Below are 26,291 nucleotides of genomic sequence, written 5' to 3' on the forward strand. Positions count from 1 at the left end.
ATTCATTATCAATTTATTTCTAAACCACCTTAAAATTACAGACCAGGCAAAGTGCTACCACTGCGGTTCATAACAACAAACTTCCATAATATATCTTTTCTAAAGGGTCATGTAAGACTTCTGGCTCTAGACAAGTTTTATTTAGCTGGACGGAGAAAAAATGACTCACAATCTAAACCTTTCCATGCTAATTCTGGCTGTATTTATACTTTACAGTTATACTATCTGAGTTACTCTAAAATCCAAACAAAATATACTGATGTGAGCAAATGTGGACAAATGTACACATTAAAACAAATACTTTTGCCAGGTACTATGAGTTTGAATATTTACTACGGCAAAAGTTAAGATGCAAAATTTGTTTTCTACCCTACAGAGTCGCAAAGTAAACAGACAGACCACAAGTTGCAGCTAACTCTAGCAGTTAATTTTAAGGATGCTAAAGGACACTTCCATTCATTGTCTGATGGCAGACTGCAGCCAAAAGGATTTCCTGATGACAATTGCTGGCACTGTGTTCATATCAGTCAGCACTACAACGTGTGGAAAAAAAAAAAAAAAAAACTATCTTCGCTTCCAGATAACAGAAGACCTGACAGGTATTGAAAAGAGGTTAACAAGGGTCTTATTTGTTGTACATTTCACAAAGAAGCATACAATTTCTCACTGATTGGCGAACAGGAGTTCACAGGAGACGAGACAATGGGGGCATGGGGGCGTTAGGAGTGAGGAAATGGTCTTTATCTTCTTGTCAGCTCGGTTGATTAGACAGGATGCTGTGGGCAGGAACAGGTGTGGAGCATTGTCCACACATCCAAACATTGTTGAGAGCGGAGACCTATTATGAGTGTCTTTTGTAGTATCGGGTTTGGTTAAATTTACGTTGGATCTAATGCACTGTAGTATGTTTCCAGCTTTTGTAGGGGTCTTCAGTCCGAACGGCCTTCACAGATGTATTTGGACGGCTCCAGAGTTCACCTCAACCAAACCATGACCTTCGTTTCTAGGCAGTCTAGAGTTTGCTTTTTTGGTCCATGTCAGAGTTCGATTGCATATTCACACCTCTCCAAATAAACCTGACTTTCAAACTAGAGTTCAATTAAAGCAGACTAATCAGGGCTGGTGTGAATGTATCACTGTGTTTTGCACATATAATCTAGAGCTGCTTTAAGAAAGCGGCTCATGACATAAACTGTGCTAGTTGTAATCATCTGAGCAGAAACTAGACATTAACATTTTCTTCCAACCAGTTAATGCATCATTAGAGCTAATAGGACACACTGACAGCAAAGTTCTTACAAGTGGAAGTTGTTACTGAGAGAAGACAAATAAAAGTTTTTTATTTTTGGTTTCTGTGAGATGTTAAAAAAAACTGAGAAAAAGGTAAAGGACAATGCTTAAAGACCTCGCTGTATTTAATATCAGACTGATATTGGCTGCTATTTATGTTGCTATATCTAAATGTGGAGTGAGAAGTTGGCAAAAACAGGAAAGTGCTCTGTCTTTTTCTGTGGAATATTCCAATTCTGTGTCTTGTGGAACATTAGCAGCTATTGGCTATCTTATTGAAATCTCATAGATAAATTAGGGATTTTCCCATTAATCCAAACAGAGACTGATGTGTACAAGTGTAAAATCACATAAAACCACAAAACTATGACATTTTTACTTAACAGCATCAGACCTTGGAAATCTCAAAGTGATCAATGTCTAATACAAACCCTTAAAACAACAGACAAAAACAACAAAAGACAGATAAAAAAAATACAAATTAAAAACAGAATAACAAAAGAAGTATTGTTGAAGTTTTAAATCTTTTCAGGTATAGGTGTCTTTATCACATGTAAAAGAATGGCCTTTTTGTAAGTTTATATTTGGACTGCACCCAGATGTTTCTTGTTTTGACTAAGAGCAGATGTGCCACGTACCACCGCACACCGTCCGACATGTAATCTGAATCTCCGTGAAGTAACGATAAATAGAAAATGTGCAGCCTGAATGAAGATCTTTCAAACCCCCATGAGAAGTAAATCGCTTCATATTCACTGGGCCCCGGAGACCTCTTTAGGCAGACAGCCAGGCAGGAGGGTTCCGGTGCTGCTGGCAGGAACAGAGCCAGTTGTGATGGCTTTCCCTTCACTACCGGAAGCCAGATGGAAACACCTATTGTCTTCAGTCACAACACATGCACTCCTATATGTTAGAGTAAAGTGGGAACTTTAGAAAGCGCAAGCTCTGTAGTTCTTTTTTTTTTTTTTTGTAAACAGTAAACAATGAAACCAAGAAGAGCAGTAGAAAATAGGATGCATTTGATTATTTAAAAAACAGAACTCTTAACCAATGTTCATGTAGTTACATAATCCTTTGACCTAAATTTTCAGACTTTGATGGAATTCATTATAACTTGAGGAAATTTAAGCGCATGTAAAACATTTGACAAACTGGATTTTATCTTCTGTGTGTTTCATAAATTCTGAAATGAACAAACAAAACCTGAAGTTGACTTTCAATTTGATAGCTGGGTGATTTCTGGACAAACTATTCCTTAAACTTGTGAAATCTACAGATTCTGTATGTTATACCTGTATTGTTTTCTAATACAAAGAATCATAATGTCTAAGCTTTTTTGCTCCTAAACTGGATCCAGTTTAATAATAAGTCCAAGTTAAAAACCTGATCTAAGAGGGTTTAGCCATAAAGCTCTGAAATTATCCCTTTTTTTATTAGGTGCAAGTATGCGTTTTTAAAAATCTAATTGATATATAAATATGAACAAAAACAGGTTTTCTATGTGGGCAAATATAAGATGAATTTTGTCAGCTGAATAAAAATCAACACAAAAATGATTGTCTACAAATGAATGTTTTCTATCTTTGTGATCGAACCACACAGCTTTTTCTGTATTTGATTTTAAAAAAAAAATCTAATTCTGTATTTTCCCTGATTTTTGTACATATAAGAACCTTGAACATTATAGTGTAAACAACGAAATACACCGTTTTATTTTGCAAGTTTGGGTCATATCTTCTTAATAATGTGGAGGTTAATACCAGATATGCTTACGAAAGAGCACATGTATGCAAGTTTCCTACATATAGGTATCATTGTATCTCCCTACTGAAGTTAATTAAAAAAAAACTAAAGGAGAAGTGAAAGAGAAAGAATTAAAAGCGGAAGACATCAGCAAAAGAATAAATTTAAGTAGTCTATTATTTTAAAGGTTACGTCCAGCAAGAATAAATAAGAAAAAAAATATTTTTGAAAAATCACTCACCTTTTGATCGAAGTACAATGTTTTATAGCTGATGGGAGGCTCCGTGGTGTAACGTAACCCTCCAAGTCTGGTGAAAAGTTGTGACTTTAGAGAGGTCACGTGCAAACATGCCAAACACAACGTTACGATGCAGGTAGCTGCAATTGTGTCCAAACTCCTGCCTCCGGCCATCATTCTGCTCCTGGGTAAATCACAGCCCTCGGTGTGCCGATCTTCTCCGTGGTCAACACTGCCGCATGATCTCTGCTGCGATTGCAATAAGTATACTTCTCCCGTAGAAGGCAGGAAGTGAGATTCCCCCTGTCAGCAGGTCCGGAGAGGTGTTGCCATTCAAGCCAGTGTCAACTTAGCATGTGAGCAGCGGTTGAAGTCCGCTTCTGAAGAGCGCACACCAGGTGCCAGAGTCTCCGGAAGTACTCAACTAACACTGCTAAGTAAGCTACCGGGGATGTAAACACACAGCAGATGGCTCGTATCATAAATAGACAAGAATGAGCGTACGCCGCATGAGCGTCAGCGACGTACGTGAAGTTTGCAACCACCTTGTGAGGGGCAACTTTTAGTTCAGCCATAAAAAGCTACAGAGAATATTTCTGTTCTAGCAGTTGTGTGACTGTGTGCCCTGTTTTGATGGTCCTCTTTTTTCACACACGATATTTCATGAATGAATAAATATACAAAAGCAAATAAACAACAAAAAAATCCTTCACTTTCTGTTTTCAACATGCTGAGTCGAAATCATTAACATGGATAACAATGTAAGTTCTAAATATACATTCATATTATTATTCTAAAAAAAATTGAATATTATTTTCTGATATGACAAAAACTGATCCAAATAGTTTCTCAGAACTATAATTTCAGAGATCAGTTATCCTTGAAGTAACATCCATTAAGCAACAGTTTTTGACAAACTATAGAAAGTTTTGTTCTTCCTCTGACTTAAATAAGGGTAAGCTTAGGTGCATTTAAGCATACTGTTAAATTTTGGTTTTAAGATGTCCATTAAAAACTATTTGAAAATAAACTTATACTTTTTTTTCGGAAAACCAAGAGATTTAAAAGTGCCACTCACAAAATGGCCGACGAGTCTTCAGACTGAGCACACTGCGACGTCTAGTCTGCTACCATGCAATGGTTGATGGGAATGTGAGTTCTTTATAAGAAAGATGCAACAAATTCCAAAGTTGATTCAGTAGTGCTCAGAACTTTGATGCTCAATAATAGAGCCCTACACATTTATTTCATTTCAGTGTTACTTACTACCCTAGATTACATTTAATAGAGTTGTCAGTTCATTTCTAACCAATTTTATAAAGCAGAAAAACTTACATGCCAACTCTAAAAGCCTGAAAATTTAGCATGACTACATATTTTGCTTTGTCTCTTTTTTTGGTAAAACGTGCAGAGAATGAACTGCTTAAAATATTTTTTAAAAACTAAGAAAATCTGGCCATTACAAGCAAAAATAACAACACAGGGCAAATAGTCAATAATTAGTGTAGCTGTTTAATGATATACACAGTAATTTAGGGATTATTTTTGTACACAAAAGGAAAAAGTACAACAATTCAAACAGCCTTTCAGATGTAAATCCCATTGAAGTTGACAGGAAGATGTAAAGAATTAAGCACAAGTATCTCCTCTTAAACCTAAAGCACAAGAAATAACATAACTCTGGCACTTCTAGCAAATGAGAAAAAACTGAAGGTACAAAATCATACAATAAAAGTGCCAAGATGTACTACAGTAATAAATCTGTACAAGAAAACACTAAGTGTTACAGTTAAAAAAGAAAAAGAAAAAAGAAAACAAAACTAAGTGTGCAGTATATGGTATTGTGCAATACAGCAGCCTGTAGTTATGGCAAGTGAATAAAAGATAATTTTAGACACTACCATGCTGACGACAAAATAAATTCACAGAAAGCATAGTATGAAATACAACAAGTTATATAAAATTACATGGACACACCCCCTTGAAACTATTTCATGACCAGCACTGACAAATGCAGTAATATTCACGTGTATGTTAACGAAAACAGCTGACAATCATAAAGAAAAATCTACTTAGAAGTTTCACTGATAGAAGGCTGTCCAACTGCTTCAAACTAAATCAGCAATCACTAAAACTGCCAATATACTAAAAAAATATTAATAGCGACGCACAATACTGTAGGTTTTATATGTGGTTCAGTTTTCATGACATAAAAACATGTTCTAGCAGCAAGTAAAAAGTCAAATTTGGGAGAAAAAAAATGCTTCACAGTATGCAATGACAGGTGCAAATAAAAATGATTTATAAAATGACAAAGCTGTCATGGTGACGTGATTCTCAGAGCAGAGGGAAAATAAACGTCCAACAGATTTTATGTTACATTTTCAGCTTGTAATCTCCAAAATGTAGTGCTTGTAAACATGTTACTGACAACTAATAAACCCCAATGTTCACTAAAATTGTCATCCAATTTGTAACAATATACCTGGCAAAACTTTTTGCTCTCTCATAATACTGCTGGTGAATACTGATGTCAGATGAGAAATGAATCCCAAAGGCCAAACTGGAAAGTCCTGCAGTTTCTAAGCCCTACCCAGATTACCCACATTATCAGTCAAACATAAGTGCATCTGAAGAAACTGGGATATGATTTTTTTTTTTAAATAACTAATCGAGTTAAGTGAAACCTTTAAAATGTTATAAATTCATTACACACAGAGCAATATATTTCTAAAAGGGATTTTGAATGTAGAAATGTTATGGCATCTTCAAGTTTTTCATTGGAAATACAACTGACGTGGCAGGTATCATGCAGAGTCGCAGCCACCTTCCAAAAGGAGGGTAAGATACCAAAAAGGCATTGCTAAAAAAGCTGGCTGTTCACAGACTGCTGTTTCAAAGTATATCACTGGAAAGTTTGGTGGAAGGACAGATAACTGCACAGATAACTGCAGCCTTTAAAGTATTGTGAAGCAAAGGCCACTCAAGAGTTTGGTGTAGATTCAGATGTTGTGGACTGACACTCCCACACATAGACGTATCCTGGGAATGTATGACAACTGTGGCATTCCTTGTGTTAAGCCACTCCTGAATCAGAGATGATGTCAGATGTGTCAGAGGTGCCTTATCTAAGGAGAAAAAACATCAAGACTGTCGTCTTTTCAGATGAAAGTAAAATGTGTATTTCATTTGGAGGCAGGAAGAGTGGAGAAGCACAAAATCCAAGTTGCTTAAGGTCTGGTGTGGAGTTTCCACAGTTAGTAATTTTTTGGGGAATTGAGTCATCTGCTGGTGTTGGAGCACTGTGTTTTCTGAAGTGCACAGTCACCTACCATGGAAGAGCACTTCACTCTTCCTTCTGCTGGCAATGTCAACTTCCTTTTCCAGCAGATCTTGACACCTGCCCACACTGCCAAAACTTCCAATCTCTGCATTAATGACCATGGTATCAATGTACTGAATTAAAAAATAAACAGGCCTGCGCAAAACCCCATTTAGACTCAATGGAGTACTGTTAAGAGAAAGATGAGAAAATATATCACTCTGTTCATAATGAATCTACATAATGTGTAAGTTTCACTTTTTAAATCGAATTAGTGATTTAAATGAACGTTTTGATGATGCTTAAATCAATTGATGTGCACCTGTTCATCCTGATCCAGTGAGGATACTGGCTTTAATGATAGTAGCACTTTTAAAAACTAAAATCAACTAGCTCCTTTGTACTGCGTATAAAAGGCATGGGAAAAACATGACCAAACTAAGCGTTGGCTTTATGCCATCTTAGCAGGACGGAGGCATTGGGGCTCAGCCATCTATGTTCTACAGTCAATGGCTACCGAGTTACTGCAGCCGGGCAGCTGAGCTCCCTTTAATTGAGGCTGCAGCAGTTCAAATAACTGATGGTTTTACCCTCTCCGGGCATTGGGGCAGTGTCATTGTTGTCGAGCTTGTTCTGCTTGGCTTCTCGGATGAGTTCGCACGCCAGGTCGAGGAAGAGTTTCTCGACGTTGTCGGACTCTTTGGCCGACGTCTCCAGATAGAGCATGCTCTGAGCCTGAGCGAAGTCTTCGGCCCTCTGCCTGAGAACCTCTCTCTTGTCTGCCAGATCTATTTTATTACCTAAAAGAGAACGGGCAAAACAAATCAGCCAAGTAACGTCACGTATGTCGGGAAATGTTATTCTGAGCGCCACTCAGTGTGTAACGAAACAGATGGGCATGGAGGTGTATGTGTATGCCTGCATGTGGGGGATGAATTTCAACAAAGGCTCTGAGTGGGAGTGCTTTATCCCAAAAATTTTGTTTTTTTTTTTTTTTTTTTTTGACTGACATTTCATAGGTTTTGTTTTGGATAAATTAGTTAAAAGCTGGTGCTATTGGAGATTCTATTGTTTCAGACCCTGTGGGCCGTTTACTTCTGACCATGTATCAGTTTGTTACTTCTGAGGGGATATTTTGCACCTGCATTGGCAAGTAGTAACTGTAAGTAATTTTCTATAATATATTCATGGTCAATTGAAAGAGGATTCAGTGGAAGGATCCTCAGAGTTCATTTGGTTTGCTCAGAGAACCTAATCTGTCATATTTGGCAAGATTCAACTAACCCAAAAGGAAATCAAAACCAAAATAGCATTAAAGCCCATATCATGTTAAGTTCAGAAAATAATTCACTATAAAGTTCAGTTAGAGTTCATCACCTTTGCCAAAAGCAATTTTTTTCTGCCTAAAGCATCCATTAGAAAAAAGGGGGTGTTTTATTAATTTATTTATTTTTGCCAAAATCACTTTTGGCAAAATATAATTTAGGCAAAAATTTTAGGAAGGTGACAAAAAGAAATATAAGCATTTTCGTGTAAAGCTCACTCTAAAGAGAATATTTTTGAGTACATGTGTATGTAATAGGTTGCTTACTGATACCAAATGAAAAAAGAAAGAGATTAAATGACAACACATGGCTACAAAATGAGGCTATGTTTAGGAAAATATGTGATTTAATCTGGAGGTATTAAAAACATTTAGTGCATTGCAGACAACGAAAAGTAGGGAGGCACGATATATTGACACTTACATTGGGATCAGCTGATATTAGTCTTTTCTTAATGTCAGTATTGGTCCGATGAATAAAACAGGGCCAATATTAATAACCAATATTTCTATTCTGTAACGGTTTGCTTCTGAGGAGGAAGGAAACAGGTTGGTGATGTAGCATTTGTTTGGTCATGTGACAGCGACAGTGATGCAGTGCAGGATTGTGAGGAAGAAGTGGTGAAGTCAGCAATGTGATCTTTTTTTTAAAGGTGTAGAATTGGTAATGAAATATATATTTATACATATGTAAAATATATATCAGGAAGTATTGATTATCAGCAGTAACAGCAATATCAAAATTGGCCCAAATTTTCATATTTTCATCCCTAATAAAAGACTATCTTGTATGAAAAAAAAAAAAAAGCAGGACTTTCTTACCGACTAATATAGTCACCACTTGGTTGTTGGCATACTGCTCAATCTCCTTCAGCCACTCTGGAAGGCACCGAAAGGAGTCCTCACAGGTAATGTCATATGTGAGAATGAGGGCGTTGGCACTACGGTAGTAACTCTGAGTAATGGAGCGAAATCTCTCCTGTCCAGCTGTATCCCATATCTGCAACTGGAAAAACGAAGCAAATGACACATGTCATTATCTGGCAATTTAAAAGTAAATCATTAGCAGAGCATTCTTCTCCACTTTGTAAACCTCTCTGTGGTTTTGGGTATACCTTGACCTTCTCCCCATTGATTTCCACAGTTTTAATCATGAAATCCACTCCAATAGTAGCCCCTTGTCCAGGTGGGAAAAGCCCCTACAATTTAAGTAGAAATTTAAAATTAAAAACTCTGACATTCTTGTGTTTGATAAGATTTACAACATATTGGCAAGACACAGACCTGAGTAAAGCGCCGGACGAGACATGTCTTTCCAACTCCAGCATTTCCTATGAGAACTATTTTGAACAGGTAGTCATAATCTTCCATGCTCATAATAACCTGTAAAGAAATTTTAAAATTCAAAATGACAAAATTGCTCAAAAAGGGGGGCACCGATTGAAGCTTTCTGGCTGATCACCAATCTTTAAAAAACCTGACTGAACGATTCCAATTATGACCAATAACCATGGGCGTAGGTTTGGGTAGGGACGGTAGGGACATGTCCCGACCAATATTCACGGGATATGAAAAAGGCCCGACCAATTTTTGCCATATTGGTTCAAAGAACGTGGATCTACGATCTTTGATTAGCAGCAACAGGCGGTCCGCGGAACGGAAGATTCTTAGTTTGACATTTATTATGAGCCTCCGAGACCGTGTCGGGGGGGGGAGTCAGTTGAATCGTCGGACGTTCTTTGATTAGCTGCAAAAGGCGGCGGCTAGCTGGGCACACGCGTCTCCTTCTGAGTCGCCATGTAGCCACCAAAAAAGAAAAGGACAGACATTAGAAGTTATTTCGCTACGTCGGTTGTAAGTACAGTGAGTGGACCCATAAGTTAGATATCTATCACGCAACGCATTTGTTGTAAAGTCCGGTGTTTAGTAAGGTCAGCACTGAATGTGAGGTAGAATAGGTCTGTTAATTATGTAATATTTTTTCACATAGGATGCTCAGACAGCAGAGCAAGGGGCAGAGCAGAACGATGGAGAGGTGGCTGGAGCTTCAGGGCTCCAGGTGAGGTTAGTTCTCAGATATGAAATATACTGTGAAATTATCTCTGTATGACTGTATCTGGTTGTATACACAAGATGTATGATATGGTTATGGTTGGGGGGAGGGGGTTATTAAGCCAATGTGGTTTCCCCCACCTTCTCAAAAATGTTCGGTGCTCTTGGGCATTTCCCGGGGGGGGGGGGGGGGGGGGGGGGGGTGTCAAGGTCCCCACCAAGGTCCCCACCAAAACTTAGACCCAACATACGCCCTTGCCAATAACTTTTTTCTTTTGATTACCTAAAACTGTCAGGTGTTACAAGGTTATAATACACATTCAATGCTCCAATTTTACATTATTGGGACACACTGAAAAATACACAACTCTTATGAATGAAGTGCCTTTCGTAAATGTTCATGGTCCTTGAACTTCAACACATTTCGTCATATTATAACCACAAACTTTAATGTGTTTTATTGGAATGTTTAAGTAATACTCCAAGGCCTAGTAGTGTATAATGGATAATTGGTTTTCCAAATGCTTTACTTACACAGATCTAAAGAGAAGTAGCATGCAATTGTGATTGTACTGGTTATACTTGTAGAACAAGCATTTGCTACAATTACAGATCTGAGTGATCCAAATTTATCAATATTGGCAAATGCTGAACAAGCGGCATAACAGCAATAACGGTTTGTAACATTTATGAACAGAATTTCTAGGAGCAGTCAAGTGAGGAGTTAAACATTGGGTATTGGCCCAAGCTTCCACATTGGTGCATCCCGAATATTTGTAATGCGTGTGCGTAAAAGCAGAATTTAATATACATTAATAGAATTGTTAGGGGGAAAACACCGTTACATCTATCCTGCTCTATGGGGAGTCGTGCCTGCAAATCAAACCCGTCACAAATGCATTTCAGGCAGACAAATAGCTTGTTGCTTACTCACAAGAACCTATGTTAATGTCCTCCGCCGTAGTTTTTTTACATTAAATTAACAGCTTAAGCTTTCATGTAATATGCACCTCTTTACGGTTTCGAGTTTATTAATCCTTTACCACTGTTAAATCCAAACACCGTGACCCGCGGTTCATGTTTAATCTGATTTAACATTCTAATCCCTGTCAAAAATGATTTATCTTCAAGCTAACTTGATACCTAGTAGAGCGAAGCTAGCAACAGTAGCTAATAGCGAGGCTACCTTGCGATTCTAGCCATTTTCGCAGCTTCTGCAGATGCAGGAGGGAGGGAAAAATCACAGTCAGAGCACTGCATCAACGCAAAAAACTGTTTGCACTTACCAATAATCACGGGGATATCCCCGGACTTATAACTACTTGGTATGCATAGGTTCGGCTCTTCAAATAGGCAAAGCAGCCGCTGCTGGGCAGGGCATAATTCCCCCGGCTGAGAGCTGTGTGTCCTAGGCAGCTCAGTAGCAGCAGCAGCAGCAGCAGCAGCCTGTCTGATCAAGGAGGAGGGAGGAGGAAAGTGCACTCAATGATGTCATTAGCTTTACAACCACTCGTGGACTGCTAATCAGCCAAGTTCAACACCACAGTATTTAATAAACTATATGTCTTTTGGTTTAAAACACTGTTTGTGTTTTAAGTTTGACATATTACAAAAAGACATACCCAGTCAGAAGCTACCAACACTTACGTAAGTGAAAGTTAGCTGTTAGCTCACGAAAATGGTTTTGTCTTCTTGTCTTTGTTGCTAGGAGACATCTAAAAACCATACGTGAGCGCGTCCGCCATGTTACTAGTGGCATGTTCACCTCGCGACACTTGGAAAAAAGAAGCAGTAAAATTTACAATTAAAAATGTTTATGTATTTTTTTAAAGTTAAAGAATATCTAAATTTTATTATAAATTGTGTTCACCGACATACATAACATGAACAAATCAAAATTTTAAATGCTGTTTATATTACATAATTATTTATTATCAATGAGTCTGCACTGCTTTAGAATGCATTTTCGGTTATAATGTATGAACATAATGAATGATAATCTGCATTTTATTCTTACTGCACTTTTCATTAATCATTGTCACACAGAAATTTACCAATGACATTTACAGCCACCAGATTTCCGTGCTTTTCTATCAAAAATGAAGTAATAAAATAAAAACAAAACAGAAACAAAACTGCCACTCAACGTCGCAGCTGCCGCAAAAGAACCCATTGTAGGTGGAACTTAAACAGTCCTCATTTTCTGTGCCCGGACACTTCTTTCGCTTGCACACATGTCCTTGACTTCCTTACGGAGAGGTGGTAGCTGAAATCAAGGACTGCACAGATTGTAGATCCCAGTAAGCCTAAATAAAACAATTTAAACATTATTGTCATGGTGCTTGTGACGGTGGGGAGTTTCTCATCCTAAAGGAATCCTTTAAAGGAACCGGTATCATAATACAAAATATGAAAACTAAACTGGCAGGCTGAACCAAGACAAAAATGAGTACCGTATTTTAAACGGAGACTTGGAACGAAAGGAGTCATGCACATTCAAGGAAAGAAAGTAATCTTACTCTGTTACACATACCTTGGATCGTAGTACATCTTTTCTGATACCTGAGCTGCATTTTTAATGTTCAAATCGTGTTATTGATGTTATTGTTACTCTTATTGTAACTTTTTGATATCTTGTGTGAGCCTTCTGGTAATGATGCTGTTGTTACAAATAAATTGCCCCAATGAGGAACAAGAAAAGATATTTCTAATTTTAAACTCATGTTATTTACTTTTTTGTAAGTTTTTGGATTATACCATCTGCCAAATGCTTTAACATTATTATGCATTTATGTAGCTTTATTCAGTGCAAAACTGAAGGCAAAGACTGCAATTGATAAGCAAAGGTAGGTTGAGCATTGCATCATGCAATATATTAAGGCAACATTTGGGTGCTATTTGCAGTCAAACCTTATCTTTATTTACTTTTCACAACACACAGTCAGATTTTCTCATCATTTAATCTGCAAGAACCAAGTGTTCTTCTGTGTAAGGTTTGTGTGTCCAAACCTTTTGGGTCTAAAAATAAAAAAAAAATCTAAAACCATAAACAACATTACAGTATGTTTTTTCAGGGCTCAACAGTAAACTAAGAAAACAATAATTCTAATTAAACAGTTAAAGAAGTCTGAGTTTTTTTGTAGGAAATTACTGTAGATTCAAAAGTTAAAGAGTTTTTTTTTTTAATTATTAATAAAAAGACATCTAGTTTGCAAATTCGTTTGGGCTTGGATAAAAAGATAAAGAAAACATTCAGCTTATTGTCAGCAATGAGAACAGGATTTGGGCCACTCCCTCTAAAAAAATGCCAGCAACCAGGTTTAATAAATTAATTAAAAGCAGTTTAGGGTTCTCCAAGTTTGTTTCTAAGTAGAAGTCTATCAAATTAAGTGAAAGTAAAAATTAGGGATTATAAAATATACATTTTTAATTTGTCAGTAATATCTGTGCTCTAATTAAAGAATAAAAAAGTCTCCAACTGCATCAACCACATTTTCTAATGGTCCACACAGGAACAATTGAAGGTGCTCCAAATGGCTCCAAGGACAGCCCTGCCTTAGAGCTTACACTACTTAGCTCATATAAAGCCAAATTTACAAATAAAAATAGCTTGGATAATAAGTGTTAAGAGCAAACTTATAAGAAAAGCAAATCCAGGAAACCACATGGTCTGCCATTAAACAAGTGCTTCAAGTCTGCAGAGTTCAAAATATGAAGGGTAATTTAAACATTGTATTGTTCAAACACTGCTGCCATGAAACCTGGTGTGAATAGTGACAGATGACAAATTATGATCATAAAATTCTTTGAACACAACCAAAACTGTCACCCTTACTAAAATAATGAAAAATGTTTTGGAATAGTTTACTATTGTCACTAGAGGGCAGCCTTGAACTCTTTGAGATAATGTGTTAAGCAGCCAGTTAAAATACATTTTGTATTGAAACATTGAAAAAGCACAATGCACCTATGGCTTTAATGGCAGCACACACATCATCAGTAGAGGTTGACATGATAATATAGTTTAATGCTACATAAGAAAAACTTTCCTTCACTGAGTTCAAATTGGAAATATTTCACGAGAAAAATGACTTGAATGTAATGAAATGTCTAGCCTGAGATGTTCACAAGATCCGTAGCCCTTCAAACACCTTCTAATTTAGATTTTCTTTGATTTATCTTGACATGTTTATATTTCAGCTCAGAGGCTCTTTAAACACGGTGAGTAATTCTGCTTCAAATAAAGAATTATGGAAAAAGTCCTGAAAATGGACATTATTCTTAATCATTTACAGGTCAATATTACCTTAATTTAATAGTGATTAAAAAAAATCAACCTTTAAAAGTGCAATGTTAAAAATGCCATGAGGTCAAACATTTTGGGTATATCTAACTACTATGCTGGTGCATCTAAGAAAAAACATTAGGTGCACCAGTGCAAAAAATTAGTCAAGAGCAAAAATTTTCCATTTATTTCTCATCTTCCATCCAGTTATGTAAGGCACCTTGTGGTAGCCTCCCAGGTAGCTGCAGCCCCCACTTTAAAAAAACATTAGCTTAGGCATCTTCTTCACCCTCTTCTTCAAACTCTCCCTCCTCCTCTGCGGTGGCGTCTTGGTACTGCTGATATTCCGACACCAGGTCATTCATGTTGCTCTCTGCCTCGGTGAACTCCATCTCGTCCATACCCTCACCGGTGTACCTGTGACATGATACCGTCAGAATCTACGCAGTGCACCAGCACACTACTGTAGCTCACTGAGTCTTACTCACCAGTGAAGGAAAGCCTTGCGACGGAACATGGCAGTGAACTGTTCAGAGATTCGCTTGAAGAGCTCTTGAATGGCTGTGCTGTTTCCGATGAACGTGGAGGACATCTTGAGTCCACGCGGTGGGATGTCGCAGACGGCTGTCTTTACATTGTTTGGAATCCACTCTACAAAGTAGCTGCTGTTCTTGTTCTGCACGTTCAGCATCTGCTCGTCCACCTCCTTCATGGACATTCGGCCTCGAAAGATGGCGGCGACTGTGAGGTAACGGCCGTGGCGCGGATCACAAGCTGCCATCATGTTCTTGGCATCAAACATCTGCAGGGTGAGTTCAGGAACTGTCAGGGCCCTTGGAAAAGACAGACATCCAGTAAGAATTATGTTTGTAAAAACATTATAATATTATAAACATTATAGTTATGATACAAGAGTGGTTTCGGGGGCAGCATCTTTACCTGTACTGCTGGCTGCCTCGGCTCGTCAGAGGGGCAAAGCCTGGCATGAAGAAGTGCAGTCTGGGGAACGGCACCATGTTGACAGCCAGTTTCCTCAAGTCGGCGTTCAGCTGACCAGGGTACCGCAGACAGGTGGTTACACCACTCATAGTGGCCGAGACCAGGTGGTTCAGATCACCGTAGGTAGGAGTGGTAAGTTTTAATGTACGGAAGCAGATGTCATACAGCGCCTCATTGTCAATGCAGTAGGTCTCATCAGTGTTCTCAACCAGCTGATGGACAGAGAGGGTGGCATTATAGGGCTCCACCACAGTGTCTGACACCTGCCATGGGGAGAGATGAATACCTAGTTTAAAATTTGAAGGAAGCAGCTATGAGGCAAAGCATCATATCTGAACACAAGTGAATGCGAGATATAAACCTTAGGTGATGGCACAACACTGAAAGTGTTCATGATGCGGTCTGGGTACTCCTCCCGGATCTTGCTGATGAGGAGTGTGCCCATGCCAGAGCCGGTGCCTCCCCCCAGGGAGTGGGTGAGCTGGAAGCCCTGCATGCAGTCGCATCCCTCTGCCTCTTTTCTCACCACATCCAGGACAGAGTCCACCAGCTCAGCTCCTTCCGTGTAGTGGCCTTTAGCCCAGTTGTTACCAGCGCCACTCTGCCCTGTTGGAGATCAAAATACTTAATTAAAAAAAAAAGTCAGCTTGCTTTATGAAAAGTGCAATACTTCATTTAGAGAATGACATTGCCATTGAATAGTTGGCATCAACTGTAAAATTTAGGAACAATTTAATTAAATGCCTTTCTTTTTCCATATTTCTTAAACTTCAACAAAATCAAGTGGTTTCTTTCAAACACCTGGATGTGTTAATGTATCTATCAATTTATGTAGCATGGCAACATCAACCTTAACTCTGTCCTCTTCTAATCATATCTAGTGGTGCAGACTGTCTTACATTAAAGGAACATTATTTTTCTTTTAAAAATGCATGCTTAACTGAAATAAAATCTGTTTATTTTGTGGAGCTTTATGCCAATAATGTTGGACAATTACCAACTGAACAGCCAAGTTTCTTTGTGTGTGTGTAAAAAAAAAAACTTTTGAGAAATTAAACAGAAAATAAACATTCCAGTTTTGGTTGGCAGGCCTATATGGTCATTTCATTTTTTTTTTAAACCAAAACAAAATGCTTTCAGTAATATACATACCAAAAACAAAATTGTCAGGTCTAAACACCTGCCCAAAAGGACCAGACCTCACAGAGTCCATAGTGCCCGGCTCCAAGTCGACCAACACTGCACGGGGGACATATTTTCCACCTAATAGAGAGAGGGAGAGGAAAATTATGCAATTTTGCAGTGACACCTTCGCATGCTTGACTAAACAAAACTGGACAATGGTGTAAAAAAAGATCAAAAATGATTTCTGGAAAACAATATGAAATGCATATCAACATGAAAATGTGTATTATAAATTGTTTGGGGTAGTTGTTGTCATAATTCGTTTTTAGCAGTTATGAAAGAAAAATGGTAGCAACCGGTAGCTTGAGTTTTTGTGCATCATTGAAACAGTTGCTTAGTAACAATTAAATTCAAATTAGGCCATGTAACGGTCCTCTGGTGGACGGTAACGGCACCAAAATGTTTTCTTGAGATATTTAATAACATCTGTGAAGCAAAGTATGAACAAACCTGACGCCTCGTTGTAATAAACGTTGATCCTGTCCAGCTGTAGGTCGCTGTCTCCGTGGTATACACCGGTTGGATCGATGCCATGTTCATCACTTATTACCTCCCAGAACTACAAAGAGAGAGGAAAAAAATATTAAACTAACGGGTTGAGCGGCAACATAACGGAAACCAACGGCTATGAATAGCATTTTAGCTAACTGTTTAAGCTTTTTGGCTTTAAACTAAATCTAACTTCTCAGTCGGTGTCTCTACGAATTTAGGCCACAGTCTTACAAATATTTTTCTTACCTTTGCTCCAATCTGGTTGCCGCATTGGCCTGCTTGAAGATGAACAATTTCCCTCATTTCTATGAAAGTTCAACGAGATTTTTTTTTTCTTTTTTTTTTTTTAACGAGCAAAGTTGCGCCTGCTGCAGTCCTTCAATGAATGGGGTAAAAAATTATGCTTAACAGTTATTATGGAAAGCCACACACGCGATTGGACAATGTGGAAGTCATGAACGGCATTTGATTGGTCGGTTCAATTTTGATTGTCTTGAGCAACGCACTTGTGACATCTTAGTAACCAAAAACATTTAACAGCCTCGCTGGTGTTTTATCTCTGTACTTACAAGAAAATTGCTTTAAAATGGAATGTAACCACTACTATTTAAAGTAAGTAAAGTATTTTATTGTCAACGTACACAAGCACAACGAAATTGGAGTCATAGTTTTATGACTTAGTTTTCAAAAAAGGTATAAAGAATAAATCTGCAACCAAAGCAAAAATAAATAAACAATGTAAAATGAATTAATGGCATGCTATTTCTTTTTGTATGTCCAGACAGCCTTCCAGCTAACGGTTACGTGTACCTAATTTTTCTTATTCCGGTTGAACAGCAAAGCAATGAAACAACGGCTACGAATACCTTTTTAGCTAACGGTTACGTTAAGTGTTTTTGGGCTCAAACTAAGACTAACTTTTCAGTCGGTATTATTATATAAAATTTTATTTGTATAGCGCAGTGTTTCTCAATCTTTTTTGGGCCAGCGCCCCCCTATCCATTATCCAGGTCCCTCACCGCCCAACATCAAAGCATTTGTAGGCTACTTTTTACTGAATATTATTTTATTATAATATTACTATCACTATTGTTGGTGTTTTCAATTTTATGCTTGTTTCTGTATTTATCATCAAAAATAATTTCCCAGAGAACAAAAAAAGCCATGGGAATAAAACTCATTACATTCATATTCAGTGCCACATCATGGAGTCACATTGTCTTAATGTGCCAAATGACCTAATTTGGTCATTTCATCAGTGAAGCAAAGTCAGGTTATCATGCACAAATGTGCATCCTGGAGGAAATTCTCCCTGTTCCACCAGGCCGTGAAAATGGTCGGATCCGCCTCTCCGGCTGCAGTGCGCCAAAGAAAGGGGAAACAGATTTTCACAGGGGAACAGAATTGCGCACAAGACCTGCATTTAACAGACATGTACTCAACGTCTGGGGAACCATGTTTGTCTACAAAACTGGTACTGGAACTGTTTTTGGTTACTAAGGTAGTGCACGACGTTCACGCTAATCAAAATTGAACCGACCAATCAAAGGCCGTTTACGAATGGCTCATTGTCTGATCGCGTGCATAGTCCTTTGGCTTTCCACGGTCAACGTGGAGCATCTTTCTTCCCCGACCCCCACTAAAATGGAGCAGCAGGCATAACTGCTCGTTAAAAAAAAAGAAAAACATTGCCTTGAACAATTGGAAAGCCTTTCATAATAATGAGGGAAATTGTTCATCTTCAAGCTGGCCAATGCGGGAACCAAATTGGATCAAAGGTAAGAAAATATATTTGTGAAATGGAGGCCTAAATTCACGAGGACACCGACTCAGAAGTTAGATTATTTTGAGGCCGAAAAAAATAATAATGAACGTAATAGTTCAAATGTAATCAGTACACGCTACTGCTCTGCCCCTTAGTTTAATAATTTTTCCTCTCTCTTTGGTTGTAGTTCTGGGAGGTAATAAGTGATGAACATGGCATCGACCAAACCGGGCTATACAACGGAGATAGCGACCTGCAGCTGGACCGGATATGCGTTTATTTCAACGAAGCATTAGGTTTTATTCATATTTTACTTCCCATGGGAAGTTATTAAATATCTCAAGAAAGCACTATCGTACCGTTAAAATCCACTAGAAGGCCGTTGCATTGCCTAATTTGAATTTAATTTAATGGTTACTAAGCATCTGTTCCAATGATGCACAAAAGTCCAAGCTACCAGTTGCTACAGTTTTTTGTTTTATAATTGCTAAAAACAAATTATGACTACAACTGATGTGCTGCAAACTGTTTTTTATCCACATCTTGCACATTGATATGAATTTCATATTGTTTTCCACAAATCATTTTTTATCTTTTTGTCCAATTTCACTTTGTCAAGCAGGCAAGGATGTTGCTGTGTCTGCATATTTTTATATCCTCTTCCCTCTCGCTACTAGGTGGAAAATATGTCCCTCGTGCAGTGTTGGTCGACTTGGAACCAGGCACTATGGACGCTGTGAGGTCTGGTCCTTTTGGACAGGTGTTTAGACCTGACAATTTTGTTTTTGGTATGTATATTACTGGAAGCATTTTGTTTTAGTTTAAAACATTTAATTGACCATATAAAAAGGTATGGCTCATGTTGCCATTCTAAAACCTGTACGTCAGGTACAGGTTTTCACCAACTCCAGTCCTGTAACTTTTAGATGTGTCTCTGCTCAAACACACCTGGATCAAATAAAATGCTCATTTCCAGCCTATTGCTCCAAAATTCAGACATTTTGGAGCAGAGGTGAATCTAAAAGTTGCAGGATGGTAGCCCTTGAGGACTGGAGTTGGTGACCCCTGCTGTACCTTAACATGTGCAGGTGTGACATCAATCAACCGACAGCAGACTGCACCTAAGGGCTTCTCTAAACATACAGATGTTTGAAAGAAAACCACCTGATTTTGTTCAAGTTCAGAAATCTTGGGGGAAAAGATATTTAATTAAATTATCAACTATGATGACAACTAGTCATGGCAATATCATCCCCCCAATGGAGTCTTGAACTTGAATTCAAGACTCGAAATAAAAAAAGTTGACTTTTATATTTTTTTATAAAATATTTTGATCTCCAACAGGCCAGAGTGGTGCTGGTAACAATTGGGCTAAAGGCCACTACACGGAAGGAGCTGAGCTGGTGGACACTGTCCTGGATGTGGTGAGAAAAGAGGCAGAGGGATGCGACTGCATGCAGGGCTTCCAGCTCACCCACTCCCTGGGGGGAGGCACCGGCTCTGGCATGGGCACACTCCTCATCAGCAAGATCCGGGAGGAGTACCCAGACCGCATCATGAACACTTTCAGTGTTGTGCCATCACCTAAGGTTTATATCCCACATTCACTTGTGTTCAGATATGATGCTTTGCCTCATAGCTGCTTCCTTCAAATTTTAAACTAGGTATTCATCTCTCCCCATGGCAGGTGTCAGACACTGTGGTGGAGCCCTATAATGCCACCCTCTCTGTCCATCAGCTGGTTGAGAACACTGATGAGACCTTCTGCATTGACAATGAGGCGCTGTATGACATCTGCTTCCGTACGTTAAAGATTACCACTCCTACCTACGGTGATCTGAACCACCTGGTCTCGGCCACTATGAGTGGTGTAACCACCTGTCTGCGCTTCCCTGGTCAGCTGAACGCCGATTTGAGGAAACTGGCTGTCAACATGGTGCCGTTCCCCAGACTGCACTTCTTCATGCCAGGCTTTGCCCCTCTGACGAGCCGAGGCAGCCAGCAGTACAGGTAAAGATGCTGCCCCCGAAACCACTCTTGTATCATAACTATAATGTTTATAATATTATAATGTTTTTACAAACATAATTCTTACTGGATGTCTGTCTTTTCCAAGGGCCCTGACAGTTCCTGAACTCACCCTGCAGATGTTTGATGCCAAGAACATGATGGCAGCTTGTGATCCGCGCCACGGCCGTTACCTCACAGTCGCCGCCATCTTTCGAGGCCGAATGTCCATGAAGGAGGTGGACGAGCAGATGCTGAACGTGCAGAACAAGAACAGCAGCTACTTTGTAGAGTGGATTCCAAACAATGTAAAGACAGCCGTCTGCGACATCCCACCGCGTGGACTCAAGATGTCCTCCACGTTCATCGGAAACAGCACAGCCATTCAAGAGCTCTTCAAGCGCATTTCGGAGCAGTTCTCCGCCATGTTCCGCCGCAAGGCTTTCCTTCACTGGTGAGCAAGACTCAGTGAGCCACAGTGGTGTGTTGGTGCACTGTGTAGATTCTGACGCTGTCATGTCACAGGTACACCGGTGAGGGTATGGACGAGATGGAGTTCACCGAGGCAGAGAGCAACATGAATGACCTGGTGTCGGAATATCAGCAGTACCAAGACGCCACTGTAGATGACGATGGAGTGTATGAAGAGGATGAAGAAGACTAAAATAGTCTTCTTCACGTCTGAGCCAGTGTTTTTTAATGAGGGGTCTGCAGCCAACTGGGGGGCCTCCAAAAGGTTCTGTGGGGGGCCTCAGAAATCTGGAGGGAAGATGAGAAATAAATGCAAAGACAATGCTGGAACAATTTTTTTGTACTAGTGCCTATTGTTTTTTCTTAGGTGCATCAGCACAAAAGCTAGATGTACCCAAATGTTTAACCACATAGCATTATTTAATATCACAGTTTTACAGGTTGACTTTTTATATTATAATATTAACCTGTAAATTATATCTATTCTTGGAAACATTTTTTATTGAAAGCAGAATTACTGAGAGTGTTTAAATATCCTTTATGAGGTGAAATTTAAACATCTCAAGATAAATAAAATAAATTATTTTTAAGACACTAGATTAGAATAAAGTCATGATAATGTGGCTTTATTGTCGTAATACTACAACCTTATTCTCGTATTATTTCGACTTCACTCTCGTAAATTTATTTTGTTTTTATTTTTATTTTTATTTTTTCGTAGCGTGGCCTCCGTCGTAATGCTGTACTTACTTTGCATCTCACATAACTGAACCCATCTCTAGTGGAACCTAAACCGTTCTCCTTTGTTGTACCCGGACACTTCATTCGCTTGTACGCCCGTCCTTGACTTCCCACAGAGAGGTGATAGCTAAAACTACCCAGGCGATAGCTCACGACAAACCTACATAAAGTAGATTAAACATCGTCGTCATGGGGATTGTTCCAGAGGACGGAAAGGCTCTCCCTCCTCCCGGAATCGTTAACAGGAACTCGCTGTGGCTGTCCGGTATGGGCTGGTTCAGCGCGATGCTCCATAACGCTATGAACCATAGGCCGCCTCTGAAGTCAGGTTAGCATTGTTGTTTCTGTTTTGATCTGCTGAGAAAGTCGATCAGACCGCATTTTGCTTAAATTGTAAAATCAACATAGTTATGTATTTCGGATTTTAGACTGTTACTATCTTTTGTTTTATTGGTGCATATTTTCTGTGTAAAAGGTGTTGTGATGTACATGACTCCAAGGCAGTTTGCCTGCCTTGCAGTTTATTTCGAGTTTTCTCGAGCCATTGCCTTTTAGTTTGTTTTTATTTTTAATTAGGCATTTTAAAGATTATTATTGAAATGGTCACGTTATAATATGAAATCCACAAAATTGTCATTCTGAGAGACAACAGGGAACACACTGAAGGTAGTTGCATCCTAATTTATTTTTCAGGCGTTCATCGGCAGTTCCTTTTGGCAACTCTTGGCTGGTTCATCGGTTATCATCTTACAAAACATGAAAACTACACCTATGCCAGGCTGGACCGAGACATGAATGAGTATGTTAAACTCTACCCTGAAAGATTTGAAACTAAAGGTTAGTAGTTTTGTTTTTCACATTTTAGTCCCTTCTTCATCAGTGTTTGCTTAGAAAACGTGTTTTAAAATGTCACTGATGTATCTATGGCATGTTCACTTGTGTCGATGTGGTTGTGCCTAAACACAGCAGTCATCAATTTGTTACCATTAAGAATTACAGCACGTTTTAAAAAATATAATTAAAACGTCTCTCAAATACTAGACATTTAGAAGTTATAATTCTGATTGTTAGTTTAAACCATGGCTGCCCATATTTTTGTTCTAATGTTTTGTCTCCGTTTCTTTCATCTCACCAGAAAAAAAGACCTTAGCAGAGATTGTCGAGCCGTTCCATCCAGTGCGCTAAGTCTCAGTGGGCGCCAGGGAGAAAAACAGAAGAATAAAGAGGACAGTTTTCCATTAGGCAGCCTGTTTGTGAAATCTGCCATGTATTGTATGAACTATAGAGATGTAAATAAAACAAAAACTACTAAAATGTGTACTTGTCCTAATGTAGTATTCAGAAAGCCCTGCGATGCACCGCCTCTCGCCCGTTGAGAGCTGGAGATGGGCACCAACACTCCTCCCAAACACCCACTAGGGATAAGGATGTATGATAATGGATGGATGGATAGTATTCAGAAATTGACAAGTTTTTTTGTCTTTATTTACAAGTCATAAGTTTCTTTAATGACTCCTAGTTCATTTATTATTGTGGCTGTAATCAGTTGAGCTTTTACTAATTAGAGTAAGACCATCTTCTAGTTTTTAAAGGTTTAACCTGCCGGCTCAGATTTTGTGCCATTTCGTATTTCTAAAGTTTATAACACACAACTATTTTATGTGGAGCTGCACCAGTCATTCGGCCTAACATTAAACTTGCCAAATTTGATCGACCTGTATGACAATTTTTTTTTACATGTTAAATGCTTTAGAACTAAGAATGAATAAGAACTGTCTGAATGATGCAGCTCTAGTTTTAATTCTACAATCAAATGAAACAAACTATGATGAGACAAAGATGTACTGCATATCTTTCCATGTTAGAGATTATAGTTTTAAAACCGACAGTAAATTAAGAGATGAGAAAATTATTGCTATTCCCTATGCCTCAAAGACATCCCTGATGTTTAACAAAAGTGGAAATATGTCTGGATATGGAAACAAAGTGGAAGCTTTTAGCTTGGATACATTCAAAGATTCAAAAAGCTAATCACTAATTAATGGCTGCCTTACTAATTCCAAAAAATATCGTGTTACTCTGTGCAAATTAGCTACTCGCTACCAGCAAATGAAACAAGTTGACAGTTTTGCTCAAGTACATTTATTTCACATCCACATCACATTTACAATAAAACCCTAAAGGTCAATGTCTGCAAACAATGTTTTGACGTTAATTTGCCAATCCAATTATGTCCAAGTATTTGTCAGTGAGGCTCCGAGTCTCCTTTGTGAGGTCGCTCATCACAGAAAACAGTCCTCTCAGATGGAAGAGAAATAATGCTTCAGGATCAGCCTCCAGGAAAGGTTCCGGGGTCTTGGTGAATGTGGCGTTTTTGGCCTTGTGATCGTCCAGGGGAACCAGGCTGCTCTCAACTGTGTTTCGAATGGCCTTCAGCATCAAGTAGTTGGCATAGAGATCTCTGCAGGTCTCATCTGCTGCTTCGCAGTCAGAGGGGACGTCTCGCAGCAGGCTTGGCAGGAGGATGGTCTTCTCCATGTCGCTGACAGCTGAGCTGTATTGCTTCAGGGTCAGAGACAAGCTGTTTCTGTTGAATTTGGCTTCAGCAGACTGCATGATTCAGGTGGATGTGGATGGCTGTTCCTGAGCAGTGGTGGCACACGGCAGGTAGATTTACGCAGTGCAAAGCTGCAGGGGGAAAAACTGCGTTTTAAACGATGAGCGAAGGTGGGTTGATCAGTGCATCATCCGATATATTTAGGCAACAATATGGGTGCTATTTGAAGTCAAACCTTATCTTTGTTTACTTTACAAAACACACAGCCTGATGTAGTTTTGTGTTTTAAACTGCAAGCACCAAAATGTTCCTCTGTGGAATCATTAACCATGACAGACAGGCATGATGTCTGAATGACCTCAGGGGCATGGACTAATGAGTTTACATCGACCCAAATTTCCAAACAAATGTAACTTTAGTAATAAGGGGTAAAACTAAACTTAAAATATAAGAGGCAAATCCAGGACATGTCAAGGTCTGCCAGAAGACAAGTGTTTTTAGGTCTGCAGACAGTTTAAGATATGAAGGGTGATTTAAAACATTGTACTGTTTAAATGTTCACACACTGCAACCATGTTGTTATGAAGTTCTGCTCTAAATACTGACAGACGACTGACAAATAATTTATCATGAAATGCTTAACATGATAATCGGTTACCTTCACCAAAAATAATAAAAATGTTTTGTAATACTTGACAGTGGTCACTAGAGGGAAGCCTTGAGCTCTTTGGCATAAGATCTTAAAGGGATAGTTCGGGATTTTTCGAAGCGACGTTGTTTGAAAGGCTATTGTCAATATCTATTATTATTATTATTATTATAGTATTAAAAATAACCCGCAGTTCATAACTCTTCACGGCATTTTCATTAAATATAAATACAGATAAATTGATACCAGAAGCTGAAGCCAAGCAGCTAGTCTGAGATCAAAACTACACAAACTTATACAATCTGAAAACAATGTATTAAATGTCCCAGCTGTTCATGTGAATACTATTCAATAACCATAATCACATATGCATTAATTATTTACAGAAAAGCCAGTGTGTTTACACAGAAAATGGTGGCTGGAGGCCATGAAAACAGAAAATCAAAAGCATTTCCAGTCAGAGTAACTGTCTGAACAGAAGAGGGATGTGAATTGTAAAATATTACAGCAGCCTAGGGGAAGGTTGTTTTATAGATGTTTACATGTAAATTTAAGTAGGTCATTTGGACCAGAAACACTTTCCTTTTTCTTCCTCAGGATTTGGCTAACACAGCTCACTGCCCAACAACTGGGCAGTGAGCTATATTACCCTTATCTGACTGGACTGTTATACGCTGAACGGTTTTTTATTATGAAAATTATGATGCATTTTAAAAAGTAAAACATTTTTTCAAAACGGGTTTCTTTGAAGGAGTAGCTGGCAGGAAAAGGAGGCATTTACCAATGCCTCCAATAATCTCTCCTCATACTTTCACTTTATAAATCATTAAACTGCATCCATATAGCTATAAATACTATGCACCTTGTAGACAGAACAACATCTATATTTCTACTTAAAATTTTGCCTATTTTTAATGTTTTGTTTCATAGTTACAAATACATGTAGCAATACTGTAAACCAAAATAAAATAAGACACTCAGTTATGTCATTGTAGCCTTTGCAGGTTTAAATAAATGTCTTCCACGTGTGGATTTCATCTTTGACAATGATTTTGATAAAGTCTTTCAAAAAGTGAAACAAATTTTAAAAACACTGTTCTATTCATAAAGGCATCACTTTCATTAATAGTGGCAACATATTGTAACATCCATGATATAACATGTACATACA

At 38.5% G+C, this 26,291-nt stretch overlaps 6 protein-coding genes and 1 long non-coding RNA gene across 8 annotated transcripts in view; 3 read left to right on the forward strand and 4 right to left on the reverse strand.

The window, feature by feature from the left end:
* Positions 1-3,701, reverse strand: part of prcp (prolylcarboxypeptidase (angiotensinase C)) — a 17,050-nt gene extending 13,349 nt beyond the window's left edge. The window contains exon 1 of the mRNA XM_015030429.1: positions 3,275-3,701. Within this exon, the coding sequence (XP_014885915.1) occupies positions 3,275-3,448 (174 nt within the window). The 5' untranslated portion in view covers positions 3,449-3,701. The remainder of the gene's footprint in view (positions 1-3,274) is intronic.
* A 36-nt stretch (positions 3,702-3,737) lies between these two features.
* On the forward strand, positions 3,738-15,167 carry LOC106946226 (uncharacterized). The gene is made up of 3 exons (XR_001424722.1): positions 3,738-3,819; positions 7,498-7,503; positions 15,156-15,167. It is a non-coding gene; the product is annotated as an uncharacterized LOC106946226 (long non-coding RNA).
* Positions 5,922-11,490, reverse strand: rab30 (RAB30, member RAS oncogene family). 2 transcript variants are annotated; one of them, XM_015030432.1, is made up of 5 exons: positions 11,256-11,490; positions 9,202-9,300; positions 9,033-9,116; positions 8,740-8,923; positions 5,922-7,393 (listed from the first exon to the last, which is right to left on the reverse strand). In XM_015030432.1, exons 2-5 carry the CDS (start codon positions 9,292-9,294, stop codon positions 7,143-7,145), a joined length of 612 nt encoding a protein of 203 aa, XP_014885918.1. In that variant the 5' UTR covers positions 9,295-9,300; positions 11,256-11,490; the 3' UTR covers positions 5,922-7,142. The 2 variants fall into 2 exon arrangements, with proteins under 2 accessions (XP_014885918.1, XP_014885919.1); XM_015030433.1 differs by lacking the exon at positions 11,256-11,490 and adding an exon at positions 9,471-9,475.
* Positions 14,425-17,329, reverse strand: LOC106946220 (tubulin beta-4B chain-like). The gene is made up of 7 exons (XM_015030430.1): positions 17,177-17,329; positions 16,889-16,997; positions 16,406-16,516; positions 15,615-15,859; positions 15,194-15,516; positions 14,743-15,087; positions 14,425-14,671 (listed from the first exon to the last, which is right to left on the reverse strand). Exons 1-7 carry the CDS (start codon positions 17,231-17,233, stop codon positions 14,527-14,529), a joined length of 1,335 nt encoding a protein of 444 aa, XP_014885916.1. The 5' UTR covers positions 17,234-17,329; the 3' UTR covers positions 14,425-14,526.
* Positions 17,330-18,473: 1,144 nt separating this feature from the next.
* On the forward strand, positions 18,474-21,506 carry LOC106946222 (tubulin beta chain-like). The gene is made up of 8 exons (XM_015030431.1): positions 18,474-18,708; positions 18,883-18,991; positions 19,373-19,483; positions 20,040-20,284; positions 20,383-20,705; positions 20,812-21,156; positions 21,228-21,402; positions 21,458-21,506. Exons 1-7 carry the CDS (start codon positions 18,652-18,654, stop codon positions 21,364-21,366), a joined length of 1,329 nt encoding a protein of 442 aa, XP_014885917.1. The 5' UTR covers positions 18,474-18,651; the 3' UTR covers positions 21,367-21,402; positions 21,458-21,506.
* A 470-nt stretch (positions 21,507-21,976) lies between these two features.
* ndufc2 (NADH:ubiquinone oxidoreductase subunit C2) lies at positions 21,977-23,228 on the forward strand. The gene is made up of 3 exons (XM_015030436.1): positions 21,977-22,242; positions 22,608-22,751; positions 23,050-23,228. Exons 1-3 carry the CDS (start codon positions 22,104-22,106, stop codon positions 23,097-23,099), a joined length of 333 nt encoding a protein of 110 aa, XP_014885922.1. The 5' UTR covers positions 21,977-22,103; the 3' UTR covers positions 23,100-23,228.
* An 811-nt stretch (positions 23,229-24,039) lies between these two features.
* thrsp (thyroid hormone responsive) lies at positions 24,040-24,668 on the reverse strand. The gene has a single exon (XM_015030435.1). The coding sequence runs from the start codon at positions 24,528-24,530 to the stop codon at positions 24,126-24,128; it is 405 nt and encodes a 134-aa protein (XP_014885921.1). The 5' UTR covers positions 24,531-24,668; the 3' UTR covers positions 24,040-24,125.
* Positions 24,669-26,291: the final 1,623 nt, after the last annotated feature.

This window comes from Poecilia latipinna, unplaced genomic scaffold, assembly GCF_001443285.1.
Source record: "Poecilia latipinna isolate Pla-1442-1.1 unplaced genomic scaffold, P_latipinna-1.0 Scaffold181, whole genome shotgun sequence".
NCBI lineage: Eukaryota > Metazoa > Chordata > Actinopteri > Cyprinodontiformes > Poeciliidae > Poecilia > Poecilia latipinna.